General features: G+C 40.6%; 1 protein-coding gene across 1 annotated transcript in view; it reads left to right on the top strand.

Moving 5' to 3' along the window:
- The window catches only part of sorcs2 (sortilin-related VPS10 domain containing receptor 2), a gene marked incomplete at both ends in the record, with an annotated part of 274,176 nt that overhangs the window by 211,553 nt on the left and 42,961 nt on the right, over positions 1 to 19,662 (top strand). The window contains 3 exons of the mRNA XM_083936714.1: positions 7,096 to 7,260; positions 8,727 to 8,800; positions 14,368 to 14,432. Coding sequence (XP_083792840.1) covers positions 7,096 to 7,260; positions 8,727 to 8,800; positions 14,368 to 14,432 — 304 coding nt within the window. The remainder of the gene's footprint in view (positions 1 to 7,095; positions 7,261 to 8,726; positions 8,801 to 14,367; positions 14,433 to 19,662) is intronic.

Genomic DNA, 19,662 nt, shown 5'->3' with positions numbered 1-19,662 from the left:
GGAGAGGGGAGATCATCTCTGTGAATGATCTTGCTTGAGGGATTACCTTAATCCAGTGACATTTTGTTAATGCTGGTCTTCGTCTGACTTCATTGAAGATATCGACAAAAGGGAGGCCACACTGGACTCAAGTGGAATTATTTTACCACAGTCAAAGCTGTTTTTAGTTTGAAGTTTGAACATTGTATGAGTAAATACGAGACCAAATACCATCATAGACATGACCTCTCCTCCTCCATCTTTGTTATTAGTAAAGCGTATTCAGTCCTACCAAAAGTAGAGCTTGAAAGTTGTTTTAGAAAAAGTTGTTTCACGAAACAATCTCAAATCAAGGTCACTTAATAGTTTGCTTTACAGTAGAATTTAGAAAAGTAGAAAAGTATATGAAGTCAACATCAAAACGCAGATGTTTTCAATAATGTCAAACCAACAGAGAAGCCCCTGATCCACAAATCTACAGAAAGAGGCCCGATTTAAATACGGGCCTCCAAGCTTCTTTGTCCAAATTCCCCACAATGTCTTTACCATTTTATTGGACTGTTTTGTGGCTTTTATGCACACCATTAACAACCTGGATCCCAGACTTTTACTCATGTATCCATCGGTATAAGATCTTTTCCAAGAGCATTTGTCACATGAGACCCAGCCACCCTAGGAGGATCCTTGTCCTTGTTGGAATGAAACCATCTTTGACGGATTAAAAAATGATCTTGAGAAGCCATACAACAATTGTTTAAGAAGATCCAACAAGGGCTGAGGATGAGACTAAAGGACAGTCAGTGTCATAATTAAAAGGTCTAAAGCAGACCAACTGTACAGTGGTCATACTTTTTTTTCCTGTGTATTTGTCTGCAGAATTCAACAAAAAAATAAATAATTGAAAGGTCTGTTTGTCAGATCGAATCATTTATCAAGCATTTTAGTTGCAAGCTTCTGAGTGCACAAGACAAAAACCCTAAATTGTGGCGTAAACCAGGAAACACTGATAAAAGAATAAGACACCAGGTTTACAAAAATAACCAAGTTTGATGCCAAGCTTTTGGTCAGCGCTGATTCACACTTTAGCTGAGTATTCGGTAATCAGTTCAGTCAGTTGCCGTTCTAAGCTACTTTCTGTGTCGATGACTTATAAAAGAAGTAATATCAGGTGAATGCCAGAACAAGTAATTTTAAACTGAAATATCAGCCTAAAGTTGAATAAAACTCCAAAAGACCTTGCAGCTGGTTGCCCTTTTTCTTTGAGTTCAACATTTTTACAGTGGAAGTAAAAAGATTGTGTTCTTGCGTAATGTTAATACTGTAGATGACCCAAGTTGTAATAAACCAGCCCCTTAGAGAACTTTTCTAAACCTGATATATGATGCTGCTGTGAGGCATCGTCAGTTCAATAGGCCCACTTTATGTACCTATATCATTTTGCACACGAGTGTACATATTTCATACTCTCCAGGTGTGTTTGATATACTGCCACATCTGTGCATGTGTGTGTATCACGTATAAGCTTTCTCAATCCTGCTGGAAGTGGTGAGATGAGATTTATAGACGATGCACACAAGCATTTCTCATCCTCCTCTGGCCCGTAGACCTTCATGATGTTCATGCGTCAACTGCACGCCAGCACTCAGCCATAAACTATTCTAAGCTCCTAAGTAGATTGTGTTGTTTTATAATAGATTATAGGGCTGATACCCTCTGATGTGTGTCAACACAGCAGGACTTGTGTGTCTTCAGCGAACAGCTTCCTCTGTCAGATTGACTGTGATCAGAAGATTATCAAGCGTGGCACGGATTCAGATTGCACTCTCCAAAGCCACACTGGTGTTTAAGCCCTTTTGCAGATTAAAAAGAGCCGAGTTTTGTTTCTGTAAGTCCCCTTAATGTGTGACACTCACAACCCTGCAGTCTCCAGAGCAGACACAGGAAGTTTAGAGCCTGCATTTATCTGCCTCGCACAATAGCATCACTGTGCTTCCCATAGCTCCAGATATTACTCAGAGGAAATTACAGAAGTTACAGAGGTACAATGTATCAACTTCTTTTGATTGAGGGGGATCATGACTTTTGCTACAGGAGAGGAATTGTAGTGTCTGTCTGCCCTCCCCAAGTAATCGTTTTTTGTAGCTTGCCCCAAAGGTTCACAGTTTTATCTGTGAGTTAGTGAGTAAAGCTCAGTTCCAGTTTTAATATGAAGAGTCGAAGGCGTGCTTACAGTTTGACAAGAGTGCCACTTGTTGGCAAGTCATGTTACTGCGTCAGGACACTGAGTCGTATTAGGATCCACACAGACTTTTTTTAATCTTTTCTCAAAGCTTTCATTTTTGCAGTATGTTCTTAATAATTCCGGTGCTTGAGATCAATAAAGAATCTCAGCTGAGTCCGTGTGTCAAACTCTTTCTAAACTGTGTCCATTCAGTGCAAGATAAAGCAATATTATTATTCATTTTGACTGTCCTTTACATGAGAGGTTTCCAAAGCTGTAACACAAGAAGGAGCCACTGTGGAAATCTAAATGCAGTTGCAAGGGAAAACATATGTACCATTTATTCTGATTCTGCTCAAATCTTTGCTTTTTCCTTGATATGATAAGTCAAGTTTCCCCTCTTTGTGTCTCTCCACCTTAAAATGGGACATTCAGGGGCGGCCGGTGGCACAGTGGTTTGAGCATTCGCCCCATGTAAAGAGGCTTAAGGTCCTAGAGGCAGCGGCCGCGGGTTCGACTTTGACCTGAGGCCCTTTGCTGCATGTCTCTCTCTCTCTCTCTCACCCCATTTCATTTCTGTCCTATCTCATAAAAAAGGCTTTTAAACTGCCAGAAAAAAATCTTTTAAAAAAGAAGGGAAAATTGGAGAAAAGAACATCACTATCTGGTTTAACTACAAGTAGCTTGTCTCCCAGTTTGTTTGTTTTTAAAGATATTTTTTTGGCCTTTCATGGCAGGGGGGGACATGCAGCAAAGGGCCACAGGTTGGAGTCAAACCTTAGGCCACTGTGGCATGGAGGCTTGCAGACATCTTTCATCAGTGCACATTGTTCAATGTAGGCTTGGGCAATGAGAGAGACATAAGTGAACTTTTACATAAGGTTCAAATCTTTCAGATTACAAATGCACTATATACACACATCCATGTAGCATGAATAAAACATGATGTTTTCCAAGTCTCACTGTATATTTTCTGTCAGTGTCTGGCAATGTAATGTGTGTGGGAGGCCTGTTTGTTTGTGTGTTTGTGTGTGTGTGTCCTGAGGATGTCCAGCTGTCAGAGCTCAACTAGGTTAAATTGAGTGATGTCCTTTAAATGGAGACATTGGCACAGGCAGGCTGGCCAGACTGATAGTCTTGCCCCACGGGGACATAAAGAGAGACCACACCGAGGCATGCGCTTTAAAATAAGGAACCTCTCAATTGTTCATGCAGTAGTAAACAGAGACTTAGCTTTGACATGTAAATAAATCCATTGTATATTTATTTATTATTATTTACTTATTAATTATTATTATTTAGTTAGAAGCATTTTAGAGGGTAGAAATGTAGGAATGACTGAAGAAAATAAATCCATGAATCAACTGGAAAATCATTGTTTATACGCTCTATGTGTCCTTGAGACATCTAATGGATCTGATTGGCTGTCAACAGCAAACATTGTGGGCAGTTGCAATTACAGACATCACAAAACAAATAAAAAGAAATCATTTTATGTTGAGAGAAATAATTCACACCGTTGTGCCTCTCCTGCTATCCTGTCTTCACCACTTCACCGCTTCTCCTTGTTGGCCTTCCTCTGGCAGCCAAACAAACGCTGGGCCTTTAATTGACCATGTTGCTCGAGGAAGTGTGTTCAGAACAAACACACACACTCACAGCTCTTAAGTAGTGCAGCCAGCAAGATGTGGGTATGCTTTTCTTGCTGCCCAACTGCCATGATGAGAATACTGAAAAGCTTGTACAGTTAGTCACTAGCCTGTGTGTCGCTGTGCATACACATTAATTGTATCTATCTAATATAATGGCGAAATGACTCAGCCACAGCCTCAGAGTTCAATGTGTGGAAAGTGTCAATCTTATGTGAGTGAGAAGTTTAAGATTTTATGATGCAGTAAAAGACAAAGCAAGAGAAATTACGGACGAAAACACATAAATATCTAATGTAAATAACCACAAGTGTCTGAACTTTGGCCGAACGCTTTATGTCTCCACATATGACCAAGTATTAAAGAAAAAAAATGATGGACCCGGGGGTGGGGGGGTAATATTTCAAGAAACAGGGAGTGTAAAGCAAAATACTTGAGGTGTAAATCAAAACACTATTTTCCGACTTTGAATCTCATAAATCTGCGACTTTTTCTTGTAAATTTTCTACTATAATCTCATAAATCTGTGGCTTTTTTCCTCAAAATATTACCCCCCTCCTCCTGTTATCTCTAAACACTATAGTGCTTCCTCCCCCCAACCAGTGGCTGTTGCAGCTTTGGACTCGTACTTTTGATATGCTTGGAGCATGATAGGAATAGGAATAGCAAAAAAAAAGGAAAGCATAAATACTTGTTGTCATTGTGTACATGCAAAACCAGCATAATTAATGCTTTAAACGATCATTACAAGCTGCACTTTCCTTTCAGACACCTTATGTCTCGTTAATGCTTTCCATCCATTAATCTAGAACCTTGGCAACAGAATGAAACAGATGTTTAGAAAGAACACAGCTGTCAGCATATGATTTTCATTATTTGGTTGACTGAAGAAACTGTTAAAAAAATGTTTCTATACTGTAATAAATGATTCTGTTAAGACCGGGGGTTTCATTTTTAAAACAGTGCCTAGTTTCTATACTACACATGTACATGCACACAAAAGCCCAAAAAAAATCAGATTTATACCTGCAGGCAATGTTCCTTTTATAAATCACAGTTTGTACGTGGGTCAGCCTCGTATCACGCCCTCTACACGCCCTCATTCGAAGCGAAGCACCTCATGAATATTGATGCTTAGAGGTGAGCCTGCTGATCAATGCTTCTCTTCGATGAATCATGGGGAGGGAGAAAGACAAGAAAAGGAATGTTTCTGACGGAAATCGAGGTGCTTGTGGGTGAGGTGGAGATTAGAAAGCTTATAAAGCACAAACTATATTTAACACTGATCACTGATTTAACACACAAAAACTACATAATATAACATCTAATTTGATTGAAGATTTAAGTTGGCTTTCTCTTTTCAAATTGAGAGGTGTTTGAAGGGATACCTTCTTGGTTTTAAACCAGCTCTGTGTCAAGGCAGTGTGGGCAGTCTGTGCAGATGAACAGTGTTTGGCGTGTCTCCCATAGACCCAGTTTCCATTAGGTGGGGACATCCGATCTGGGTGATCCGATCACAAGGTTACAGCTCTCAGTCTGTGTGTTCAGACCTGGCAGTAGCATGTGTCGCTACATGCGTCTTCAGTGACCACTTGTGATCTGATTCCACTTCCCTGCTCTGTATGTAAATCAACACATGTATCATTTTCTTTTAGGATATAGAGATAACCCATACATTTTAATTAAAAAAAGTGTGTGTGAATTTCAGGTATAACTATTATCTCACTTAAATCATTATTACAGAAACTTGAGATGATTCATGAAAGAGCAATTTCCTACTTCTGGCTTTGCTCACAAACAGAATTCCAGGTGTATTTTATGAACATATAAATACCAAAAAGTTAACCTGCCGTAATTTGTGCAGGAGAGCAGAAAGACATTTTAATAGTCTCCTTTTTAAGCTTAACGGCTGTTGTAGTTTATCGTCAAGATACTGCAGATGAAGCCCCATTTACTGAATTCGCTTCTTCACAATAAAAGCATTTGTATAACAAAACAACAGGGGTATTTTATTGTGAAGAATTTATAGGAAATAAACATATTCATCCATTTCACAGCTGCTCCGACTTGTCTAAATAAATGGCTGATACAAAAAAATGTTTTATCTGTAGCAATATATCCTACATATTCATGAATGCGGGTGCATTTTATTAACCTTAAAATAAGGTTATCATCCACTGAAGAGCCCCTTAAAGGCAGCCAAGGAAAAGCTCCAGAGAGCTGGATAAGTGCAGATGGACACAAAGTCTGATAATAACATCATCCAAAACACACGAGTCACTCTGTGGTTTCTGTGACCTGAGAACTACTTTCAAAGTAATAATGTTTAAAAATAGTCAAAGCTACAGGCACAGGTCTTGGACACCAATGAATGAGGACGTACTTCCTCTCACACAAAGGGGGCTGCAGTTGAGTTCAGTCGGCCTGAACCACCTCCAAATGTGGTATTCTACATCCGACCTCAATGCGCCCCGAAAGTGTTTTCACCTGTAGTTAGAGCTGTCCACTTGTGTTCAGATCACTCAGAACACATGTTGCTGACAGGTCAGAGCAGGGTCATAGACTGTATAAGACATGGATGTGGTCTCTGTGATGTCACCTACAGTAGAGAGACAAAATTAAGCGGAGGAGGCGGGCCTAAAAAAGCCTGGCTCAAAACTACTAAGCTACGAAGGCTAACAAGCTAGCTAGCCCACTTTGTTGGGAGGGGAGGAAAGTTGCACCATTTTTGGCATTTGTGCACACGTACACTTTAATGACGACGATGATAAACACCAACACCTAGACACCCTCGTTGGACAGTTTCCCGCCTTTCATGAACTCCTAAAGAATGTGACTGCTTCATTAGTACCTATCAATCACCGATATTGATAGTCTTACTTGGATGGCCAGGACATAATTATGATGGGTTGGTTGGCCGGTCCTGGTGTGCCCCATCTTTAATGCCTTTACTTTATGGGCTATAAAACTCTGAATAGATAATCAATACCGTATCACCTCGGTCTAGGGAGCAAGTAAGCTTGATGGAAAGTTCTTATGGCCAAGAGTATGGCCTTGAATAAATGTGCATGTATGGTCATGAATGCATTTATATTCTTGTGTTTTGATACGCAGAAGTATTGATAGGAGTAGTGTCGTTGCGTCTTCCACAGACTGCTAACTAAGGGCAAGTATGTTGCAGGAATTTACCATTTGTCCTCTGACCTCTGTGTTCTTTCCCCTTCCTCCCCCCTGTCTCTCTTTCAGGTGGTGCTGGTAGGTTCATCTATAAACGAAAGGGATCAGATGGTGTTTATTAGCACAGACGAAGGTTCTTCCTTCCAGCGACAGTCCATCTCCTTCACACCAGACACGCTCATCTTCCATCCTAAGGAAGAAGACAAGCTCCTCGCCTACTGCAAGGAGAACAGGGTGGGTATCATGGCGCTGCAGAACCATGGAAATAAAAAGCTGCATCTGTAGCCGAAATGGAGATCCACCAGCAAGACATCTCTGCTGTCAGTGCAGCAAGGCATTCAATTTTAATTTCCACACGCACCAGCAGAACACAAAGCTCAGACAGTGAACTTAAACTGTGATTTACCATACAATACAGCTGTAGGACATGTATTTTTTTTGCATATTGCATTTTCACTTGGCTTTCTTTAGAGAGCCATTTTTGGTCAATTTTCAGATGCACTTATAATTTAGTTGTATTATAATTTTGAGCTTATTTACATCATTTGGGCTGAATGTAATTGTAATGTAAAAGTGCAAATGGAGCAAGAGACATAGAGGTGGGACATTAGGTCCAATAGTTCATACGTTTGAATCAGCTCAACTCGTCCTCAACATTTATAATTTACACGTAATAAAATAAGAAATTCAATTAGGTCTTAATCTGTTCCACATGGGCAGGCTGCAGATAGAAGTGAGGAATCCATTCAAACAGAACAAAAAAATAATTTAGCTAGAGAATAGCAGGAGAACGTGTTGCAGCACATGCAAATTAAAAAAGATTTGCGAGTGAAGGGACAGATTTCTATCAAGGTCAGCTGTAGGTTTTCTTTTTCACAGCTAGAAATGTGCAGTTGAAATGTGCCTTAGGAGTGATTTTGATCATTGATGACTCATATTATTACTCATATGACCCTGAGAGAGAAAGGCTGTTCTGATTAGAATGCAACGGGATGTAGTGCCTTACCAACTCGATGTCGAGCATTGACAAAGTGTTATGTAAAATGTGTGTTTTTGTATGATAGAAGATCTTTGTGTGGTGAAATCCTTTTCTCAGTATCAAGGATACCTTGTATGTAGGAATCAATTAGTCTGGCTCACCGGACGTGCAGCCCTGGGACAAGCATGACATCTGGCGCCCTCTTACACATCAGATGTCAGACCCCATACGCCATCTCGGCTATCTATTTTGCAAGGCCACCATTGGCTTAGAGCAGCACAAGATGATTTTGAAAGGTTTAAAGATATACAAACAAGTCAGGGTGTTTTTGTTTTTTTCGCATGGTGTAGTGCTGTGGATTATGGTCAGGCAATGCGAGACCAGGAATCAATAGACTTTCATTATGGGTGCGATCAATGCTGTTCAAGCTCAGGCAACACACTACAAACTCTGCTCATGAAATATTAGGTACACACACACAAAAAACCTGCTGTGATTAATAATTAATGAAGCTCAGTCTTATCTTAGTGTACCATGAAATTCAGTTGCTTGATTGGGCAAAGTGGTCCACTCGATTTATCCGCCATTTTAAAGGATACAGCATGTAATAGTAGGGCTTTGGGTTAGGCTTTAGGATTTAATGCTACATGCTTTGAGTATGTGTTTTTCTCTCTAATTGTTGTCTTCTCTCTTTTTTTTTTTTGTGTGTGTGTGTGTCCAGCTGTTTGCTTCCACAGACCTTGGCCGCAAGTGGACTTTGCTTCAGGAGCGTGTGACCAAGGACAAAGTCTTCTGGTCAGTTTTATCTCTTTGATCACTACAAACAATGTCTGTAGTGTCTCACTCGAAGACTTCTCTATTGATACACACATGTAGAGTCAGTAGGAAGCACCTACTGCTAGAATGCTAGCAGAGGATTTTTAACTGTATTGCAAAGATCATTATAAGAGGTCCTTGTGCATAAAGACATATGCAGTACCTTGCTACTCAGACAGTCATGGTTTTGTAAGACTAAGATAATAAATAAGAGAACTGTAATACTAAGGATACAGAGACTTCTTGTGAGAGAAATAAAAGAAACTCACATCTTCAGCGGGTCTGTTATGAAAAAGCCCTCATAGCTAAAGTATATCAAAGAAAGGGTGAAATGTCAGCCCTTGAGGTTTCCAAGCAATAGTTCAGCATTTAAAAAATGATGAGAAGATCAATATCAATCTCATGCTTGTGTGTTAAGCTGAAGTCAGGACGTGTTTAGCCTCCAAGAAAAGATAAGATACTCCTTTATTAGTCCCACAGCGCGCAGATTTGCAGTGGTCAGGCAGGAAGGGGATAGTGCAATAAAGGCATAAGTAAAAAATACAAGACATAACTATAAATACGTAAACAGTAAATATAGACCATATATATAAGACGTAAACAGGCTGAAAAGGTTGAATACATTATTCACAGTATTGCACAGAGGAAAAATATTGGTATTGATGTGTGTATTCATATTATTGCAAGTGAGCATGCAATGGAGCAGCCGGTCACTGAAGGAGCTGCTTTCAGAGTCCTGCATTGGGTCAGACGTGTTGTTCATCATGGAAGATCGCTTGGATATCATTCTCCTTTCCTCCACTTGGTCAAGGGGGCATCCCAGGACAGAGCTGGCCTTTTTATCCACTCTGTTTAGTCTCTTCCTGTCAACAGCTGGGATGCTGCTGCATGCCTCAGCAGAACACTCTGTAAAAGATGGCCGATACCACCGCAGAGTCAAAAAAGGTCCTCGAGAGTAACCCTGCGCTCCAAAAGGCATGTGTCTCTTCAGGATTGGAGTCTGCACTGTCCTCCTATCAGTATCTGTCCGGTTCAGTTTATGATTCAGGTGTATAGTGTCAAGTGGTAACTCACCACCTCCAGCCATTTCAATGAGGATAGACGCTCAGAGCAAGTGCTCCAGAATTAATAGCAACAAAGTCTTTATAGGGAGGAGGTCGGGGGAGTTTATGGGTCTTTCCCCCAGGAGACCGTGGTTTGTGCCCCGCGCATGTCCTGTGTGTCACTGTATTTACTGTACGTTACAAAAACACTTATTGTGATCCCACCCAAGATCTTTTCCTAACCTTAACCAAGGGGGGTTTGTTGCCTAACCCTAACCAGGTAGTTTTGTTTGAATTCACAACGTTAACATGTTTCCCATGTTTAAAATGGAGCCCGCAGTGGAGGCTCTGTCATTGTCAAGTGACAACAAAGGGTCCTGACAAAATGGCTGTACAGTATGTGACGAGTTTTGATGAAAACAGGTTGGTTATTTTGACATTTTTTAAGTTTGTGTTTGGCTGTGTGGCGTCTACCTCAGCCCGGTAGCTCTGTGTCGACTATCTCTGTAGAAGTAGAGAGGAGCAGCTCTCACTCAGAGAGATAGCAAATAAACATATTTTTAAAAAAAACTTTTCCCCGGTGGAAATCATAAAACAATCTTGTAATGGTAATATAGAGTAAGACAATATCTCCTTTGTCAAACATAAAGTTGATGAAGAGTTCGCTACCATTCATTTGCTCAAATATTAAAATTATATCGACAGCAGTTATATCCCAGGTGCTAATAAATCAGTTTTATGTTTACCATAATATAGAAAACCTCTGCTCCAAATTTTCTTGAATTAGACATTTGAATTGAATTTTAGTCGTAAGTGCTGGGGTTTATGCAGCAGAACCTTTTTTATAGATGAATCTCTTGATAGTTTTGTGGTTCCACTAGCAGAAGAAGTACCCATAGCGGGCGGAGGTATATAGCTTTTCCCTGCTTATGTAATATTTCATTGCTAAAGAGCTATCTCTTTCAGTACTTCCCCTCCTCATTCACACCTCCATCGTATCATGAATCATGTATCTTCTGTCCTCCATCCTCTGATTTCTCCTTAAATATCTTCCTCCTTTCTGAGCTTTTTATCCCTTTATACTCCTCCGTGACCAATCTGCGTTATTGTAAAGATGACACATTCTAATGTGCTGCATTTAAATTCAATTGAGTACACTCTTTTCATCTTCTGAAGGTTAGAAAGGCATCGCAAGCTCCTGTTACTTTGTTTCCTCAGCCGCCGATAGTGAATGAGCTGGTTCACAGGTCCAGACACCTCTGATTCATACTACCAACACAAACGCACAAATCATCCATGCTCTGCACTGCAAAAAACAAGAGGGTGGAGAAGACACAGCGGCAGAGCTAGAAAGGGAGAGAAACAGCCATAAGTGCATCTTCAGACTTTAATTACATGCTCAAGATCAGATATGGGATCTGAATGTGCAACCAAGACCTTGACACCTGTAATGAAAAGAGTTAGCTTACAGGAGCTGTACTCAACATTCAGAACATCAATATATCAGCAAACACATTTGTTGTTATTTGCTGTGTAAAGATCTAAGAGAATTAATTCACTTTTCCTCTGTGTATGTGTTGTATACCAAGTTTCTGTGTTGTTTGTTTTCCTAGCCAGTCCAGCCGCACATGCATGTCAGTGCCTGTGGTCGTGAAAAAACATCGATATTTCTTCTTTTTCTAAAAGTTTAGTTACAGATGTGATTGGATTGCTCAAAGTGGGAGTGGCTTAGCCAATACCACGCAAATACAACACAGTCACGGCATTTCAGATGTGAATGGTACCCAATCCTACCATTGAGGCTGAGACCGGCATTCCAGCCAGATAATAACTCATTGAAGATTAAGACAAAGAGCCGCAACAGAGTCAGGTTATTCCAGGGGAGGGGGGGATGATAGAAATATGGTCTCATTTACATGTGAGTATGTCATCAAGAGCACCTAAATGTCCGATCTGACATGAATCCCCAGCTAAAACTGGTGAAATATAGTCACATTTTCTCGTTTTGGTTTTCCAGCTGCAGTGTTCAGAAGCATTTGAAGACTTTTAGCAGCAGCACATGGCAGGCCTGACATAAATGTTGCAATAATCCAGTCAGGATGATACAAAAGTGTGAATTAGCGTGTCTGCCATGGGTTCAAAAAAATGTATTTTGGCTGTATCGAAAGACAAAGAGAGAAAGTGAGGAGACATTTGGGATTTAGAATTAGAATAAGGATTTCTAATTGTTTGACCTTGTAGCAACGCATAAGGGAATACTTACGCAGTTAAGTCAAAAAACTTAGCCTTGCCTATGATCTAACGGGCCGAACATGTTCCTGTGGATCTTGTCTTTGTGATCCTGGGCTGTAAAGCTTGTATTTGTCATCCCTAATGAAAAGAAACTGCTTTGGAAATTGAACTGGCATTTCGCATCCCACACAAGTGACAATAAAAGCAGGCACTTGAGGATAGGCAATAAAAATGAAATGCTGGGGAAAACGTGGGAAAAAGCGTAATCGAACATCAGTGCAACCAGCGCTGGGTTGAAACTGGATTCCATCCCAGGGAGGATGGTTTTACTGCATGTTGCATTTCCTCCTCCTTCTCTTCTAAATCAATGATCCCTTCTTTGTGAATCGACCCCCTCTATCTCAGTCATGTTTATCGTTTGTTTAATTTTCATCTCAGTCTGTCTCCTTTCACTTCCCTGAGCAAGAGAGAAAGCACTCCCACACACTGTGACAGCGATGAAGGGCTAACTGGACCAATATGTTAGTGGGATGAATACATTATGTATTGCCAGTGCACAGTGCTCTTTCACCTTCAGAATCAGAAACAGCAGCAATAAATATAGAAAGAGAAAATAAAGGATAAAAGGGAGTACTGCAAACAGAGAAACATAAAAAAAGACTATACAAATGTGGAAAAACAAATTAATAAAATGAAATGAAATAAAAATCAAGGGCTTAAAACTTTTGCAGGAATGTGAAAAATATTGTCCAAGGCATATCACAGTGCATTGGCAGAGAATATGTGCAGTTATGTACAGAGATGATAGTCAAAAAGATGTCCAAAGAAATGTGTTAACAACATATTTTCAAAGACATTTCCGTGCTGCTGCAGGTTGGACGTTGCTTCAGCAGCAGTGGCCAGCTTTGGCTGCTGTCAAACACACACAGCACTGTGTGCAAAGACAGTTTTACACTAATTGTTAAACAGTATGTTCTGTTCATATGTGTGAAATAATGACTACTTTGGGAGCACCATGTTCAAATTCAAATACCCTACCCTGCTTTACTAATATTAAGTAAAGCTGAACTACCTCAAAACTGTACTTCGGTAAAGTATAATTTATAGTAGTAGTAGTGGTAGTAGTAGTAGTATCCGGATTCTAGACAAAGGCAGTTTCCCCACTTCAGTATTCATATGGGCTAACCAAAGAAATGCATTTTTGTGAACAGTATCCCATATTTCTAAGTGTTAACAGGGATGATAAATAAAATGGTAGCATATTTAAGGGGGCTTTGTAAATGTAAAAAAAAAAAGTGTTGTTCCCTTCGAGTGGTAAGTGATGGCCACCTGACCTTCTCATAGAGGACACGATAATAGGTTTTAAAGCTGTCACCTGTAATAAATCTGCAGTAAGAGAGCTGTGGTGTATGGGCAGCAGAATGCATGTAAATATCATCTGCATAGTCAAGCACTGACAAATGTTGCCTGTACAATCTGAAGCCTACTGTTAAAAGAGAGGCATTGTTTATTTCCATAAAAGAAACCTAATTTAAATGTAGAGTTCTCAGTCAGTCGGTGACTTTTAAAAGTTCACTATTCATAAGGAACAAGACTGAACCATCACGCTGTAGCGCTCCCTGTGATCCATCTTCTCTCCCTGGGCCCTCCATGGCCTGCTAATTGCTTGTAAAGTCTCTTTATAGGCAAAGTAACAAGGTTTTAAATCACCACTATCTTTACTGGGCTTTGGAAATTTCACAGACTGCACTACACAGTTCAGACTTTACTCCTCACTGAAGGGCACACAGAGCAAGCGTACTGTACGCTATGTTTACATTGCTGCAGATTTTTAACTATATTAGGCAAAAATCACAGGTTCATGTGTTTCAGGCAGGCAGACAATTTGTCTGACACATGTCAAAAGTTTAATATACCCAGCTTAAAATTTGGCTGCACTTCACTGCAGAATCCAACTGCCCCAGCTAAGAGCAACCGCCGCAGCTTTTAGGCCGTACTTTGCCACTCCTTGCTTCGCTACATAAAGGGCACTAAATGTTGCCATTGGACGTAAATCCGGAGGTGTGGAATTGTTCAGTGTGAACATAAGGAATATTGGACTGAAAAATGAGAACAAATACATTCAACATCCAAGATTTAGGTGTCTTTGTTTTTTTTATTTCAAATCTAAAGTAGGTGTTATGTGTTTTTTAAGTCTAATTTCTGATCTAAATGTACTGTCCATAGTCAGAAATGCCATTGATTCATGTCATTTTCCTACGTGTGTTCCAGGTCAGTATCTGGTGTGGATGTGGACCCGGATCTGGTGCACATGGAAATGCAAGATACAAGTGGAGGTAGAGTGATCCTCCTATCTGCTCATGCATTATTTGTATATTTATTCATGATACTGTTAGGGCCTGATCATATCAGCACAGTGATATTTCACACAGAAATGTATTAATTTCAATGGAATTGGCACGATTGCTGGATTTGCTCACACAGGCAAAGTTCAACTTCAGTTGACTTTGTCACACAAAGTCAAAAGCCAACAAGGTAAATCAAAAGAGAAGGCCTCCCTTCGGCACTTGCTTCAAGCAGTCCTTCTTCTGTGAGGAAAACAACTAATTTGGCTTGCCTCTTCTGGTGTGGTGTGCTGTTTCTCACAAAAATGAAATTGGCCTAACGAACAAGATGAATGCATTTACTTACTCAATACATTCGCTGACAGATTTTTTTTAAAGCCTGCATTGTTCACTTCCATGTTAACTAACTAGCAGTGTTCTTCTTTCTTGCCTTAGTTGGCACATTTGCATTAGTCTCCATTTTTCTTCCGTGCATAAATGTCAATATTTTCTCAGTTTAAAACCTTTCTAATTCACAGGGTTAACCTCAGGTCAACCATTCTCGTTCACACACACACAGATAGAGAGAGATATCTCCTTCAGTCTCTCAAGATGGCGCAGCCACAGCACGACGCGCTGGTCTGTTTTATCGGAGGTTCTAACTCAGTTTTTGTCTTTTGGAAGTGAAATACGTTGTGTATCTTCATCCTCTAATTTCCTGTCCTACGCACTGTTAGTTACACAGGCCTGCAGCGGTGCAGAGCAAGTTATGTAAATCATTTCAAGAATAAATAAATGTTTCATATTTCCTGATGCTGGTTTGTTTCTGTAAACAGCAGCTTTGCTAACAGAATGGTATCCATCATGTGTACGGGGAAGATGAATAACCTGAGTTCTCTGTGATCATGTAAACACCATATCCTGAATATGATCATAACCCTCTAACTGGATATTCATGAAACCGGCAAATTATTTCAGATTCTAATTCTGAATGCGTCAGAAAAAAGTCAGCAAGGAGACTGTCAGAACTTGGGCAGGTAGCTAGGCTAACGTTACTTACATGTTCAAGGTGGATGTCATGTTCAAAATGGATGAGTGATAGGTGAAGTTTTTCTTTGTTTGGATGTGACCTTCTTGGGGTCATGCTTGTTCTTTTCAAAGTGATCCCATATTTTAGACGTCTTTCCCGACATGATTTGCACTAATAGTTAACTGTCTAACTGCGATGTAGAAGGGACCTGCCTGTTAAAAAAAATACTGACAGTGAGTGAGTGTCATGACTTCCTGTATCTGGCCCTTCAAATTAAAAGCCCTCCAGCCTTTTAGGCCAGCCGCAAGTTAAACAGATTTTCACTTAATACAAGACACGGCTCCAAATGTTTTTTGTTTAACCTACAACCAATAATAATGAAATTTTGGTCAGCTAATTTATTTCTTGGTTTACCAGTGCTTGGTCGACTATTTGGGGGCAGCCCTAGTTATTAGAGATATACGTAATCACACAGTACTGTAGGACAGTAGTGTTAGATCTGAAACTTCTTTTTGGGTAAGTGTCTAAAATGGAGTTAAGACACGCAAGGTGTCCAATCAACACAAAGCACAGAAGCCCTTTGTATCGGACATTTGATTTCTCTTCTAGACTATCTGAGGTGCAGGATTAAAATGTGCTCTTTCTCCATCAGCAGTAGGCCTACTAGTCTCAGCATAGCCTGCAGTGACAATGCAGGTAGGAGAGATGAATGGTTGACCTTGCTGTGGGGGGGGTGTGTTTGTGTGTGGGCAGGGGGTCAATGGAGAATTAATGGGTAAGTTGAGGAGGGATGTCAGGGGCCCCCCGGCCCAACAACAACAAATGTGGATTATCATATCAGCTGAATGACAGACGGATATTTTAGTGCTTAACTCCCCACCAAGGGCCAAGAGGGTAATGGAGGTAATGCGAATTGGTCGATGTGTGGTTATAAACGCATTTATGTTTTAAACTTCCCTCCTTTGGTTCTAATAATAATAATAATAATCATTCCCCACTCTGAATAAACCTAAGCAGGCAAAGTCAGACAGTAGTGACAGATAGTGAAGGGCAAATTGAAGGATGTTGGGTTTTTTTTGTGGTGTCACACTAAATTTGTCTCTGTAAATAACAGTGTGGTCTCGTCCTGCTCTATATGAACAGTGTCCTGAGATGACTTCTGTTATGATCTGACACTATAATTGAATTGTATATCCATAAACCTCCCCTCTAGAAAAATACAAACATCTCTTAAATCCTACGCACGCTGAAAGATGCTGCCTGCAATGTGAAAGCTGTCAGCCTGAACATGGCCAGTGTTTGTGGAGGGTGAACGGGGGAGACTGTCTGGGCCAGCTGCCCGGGCATGAGAGCTCTTCCTGGGGCTAGTAGGCAGCACCACATGCCCCCCCCCCCCCCCTCCACATTCTCCTCCCTTTTTCCTCTCCTTGATTCCTTTCCCACATAGATAGATAGTCAAAGGGGGCTGGAGCGATCAGGCATGCCAAACCAATCTGTTCGCCCCGCGGCCCCATCATACCTGGCATCAGCAAGGTTAAACGGTGGCCTGCTACGAAGACGGACACAGACTCACAGGGGTAACCGTGCCCACGCCGGGAGGAGTTCTTGTTCGGGGGGGGGCTGCACCCAGGACTGGGTGACTACAGGGACTTCAGAAGATGAGTGTTGGTCGATTGATGGATGAGCCATGTGTACGGGGAGGGTGGCAGGGAGTGTGTAAGTGTGTGTCATTAAGAGGGATTGATGTGCAGGAGAGCGTGAGTGTAGCTTGTTCATGCGCCAATACACACAAGCATGCATGCAGTCACACAACTCACTGTTGCGCACAGGACATACATGTGTAAACTTACATACATCTCCAGTGTTTGCATGTAAGAAATGTAAATCATGGGTGCCCTGCAGCCAGCGAAATGTAACAAATTATCAAAGAATTTCTTCACCCTTGTTTATTCACAAGTCACAGATCAGTTCTTACTGTTTTCTTTGCCTTGCCACCTGAGTGGCACAGGTGCAGGGAAAATCTATGTGTGTGTGCTAAGCGTGTGTGTAAGCAGGTGTGCGAGGACAGCAAGTGGCATGAAGAAGTGTATGTGCCACAAGCTGGAATTGAACACTTAACCCACTCTAATGGTTTTTTAATGAGTCCGCCGTCATATACTGCCTTGATTAAACGCCCAGGCTTTTCAATAAATTAGCTAGTCCATTTGTTAGACCAGACAACAAAGACCAAGCAGAGAGGGAAAAGTTCAGAGCCAATGAAGAAGCCAGACTCACTAATATGAGGTGGAGCTGTTCAGATGTTTGTGTCTGCAGCAAAGAAATCCCAAATTAAAAAGCTGAATAGTGTGTCTCGTACTGAGTCTGAGGTGTGGAAAAAAGTACTCAACTAAATTACATAAAAAATACAACAGTAAGCTGGTTGAGGTGATGTAAAGTGCCTGCTGGCTAATAAGAGGAATAAAACTGTTGACTTCAAAACATCCAATACGAAATTTTGTAGAAATGTATTACTTTCTAACTTTTTTCCCCCACACATAATGAGTTTATTTGACAAAGTGTCTGCAAAAAGCAAATCTTTAACAGCTCATTACCTGACCAAAATTAGCAACACTAAGTGTAGCATTTTGTTGGACACTTTTCTAATATAAAAATGCTTATGTTAGATACAAAACACTGAAGATAAAGTTAGACTTGTCCAGTAGTACTTGAACATGGCACTTTCCATGTCGGTTTTCATTTCACTTCGACCTTAAGTAATGGCCTTCACTTACCTAAGTGGGAGAGGAAAACCTTTATATTGAGCTGGCTGTCAGTAGAGGGGTTTTTACTCCTTACACTTGTTTCTACGTTAACGCAAACTGAATCTATTCATGTTTACCTGCTGTCTTGATAAATTCAGTAGATCGTTCCGCAGCAAAAATTCCATCAGTACAACAACATAGTGCAGCCTTTTATATTCCATGGTATTCAGCGTGGCTCTGACAGCCGTTCCACCAGACTGAAATATCTTAGACTATCGGATGGCTTGCCGTGAAATATGCTACTGACATTCAAAGTCCCCAGAGGATGAGTCACTTTGAAAAATCTGCCGGAAGTTCTTGAAGTGTTGAGTATGATATGAATCTGTTGTTGTACTTTTGGATACACTAGTGCTGTGGTTTCTGAACTGCTGAATTGAAGAACACGTACAAAATGTCCAAATGTACACATGTATCCTCCCTAAAAGATAGGACAAACCCTTTACATTTTTCACACTCCGTTGGCTTATGTGGGCTAAAATGTCAATTTCACACATAATATCTCATAATCTTATAATCAGATTGTTGTTGAGGACATTGATGTCCCATCAGAGGCTGAGTCCCTATATGGTTTACAGTTCCACCAAAGGGTATAGTTTTAAATTGTATCTGTTCAGGTTTGGTGGCTTTGTGATAAGTGTGAATGTATGTAGCTCTTTTCTGGTCTACTGACTACTTAAACCGCTTTACAACTTATGTAAACACACATATTCATACACTTAGACACTCTGGAGGAGCCGAGAATTCAAATCAGAACTTCACAATTAGACAACCGCTCTAAACTCCTCAATAGTTCCAGGCTGATATATCAGTTAACCGGTATTATCAGCTGATATTGGCCCATCACATACTTCTATCCGTATCTACTTGTAAGAGTTGAAGTCGGGCTGAACAAGTTAGTCAGTTGAAGTTTACAACAAGTAGTGTCATACAGTAAGTCACTTCTGAACACACAACCCCACACTGGTGCAGGCTTGTAAGGTTGTGTGGGTGAGCATTTTCTTTATTGCCAGCCTGTCACCTCTGGGAGGAGACTAACGGCTGGATTTCAGCAGGCAATCGTGCTGATGCAGCTGCTGGTTGAAATTGAATAGTGGGTGAGCTTTGCAACAGGCGCTAACCTCCCCGTGTGTCTCTGTGAGAGTAATCTCTCCGGCCATTTGGATGCTAGAACAGCTATACGTCTATGGGGACGCTGTCATGTCTTGTAGAGTTTGTAAATTGATGCCTCAATTTATTTTATTCACCTAGTTTTCTCCCATATATTTTCTCCCTGTCACAGTCTGCTGACATGACCATGGTCATCTACAGCACTAAAGTCTTGTTTTTGTTCCACAATATAAGTAAATATATTGTGACTCTGAACTGGATGAGCATAAAAACAGTAAATAATCAAAAGAAATATATTAAGCAA

The sequence above is a fragment of the Echiichthys vipera genome (assembly GCF_963691815.1).
Source record: "Echiichthys vipera genome assembly, chromosome: 22".
Lineage (NCBI taxonomy): Eukaryota > Metazoa > Chordata > Actinopteri > Perciformes > Trachinidae > Echiichthys > Echiichthys vipera.
Note: the sequence above shows the minus strand (reverse complement) of the source record. Positions and strands in the feature narration are given on the sequence as shown.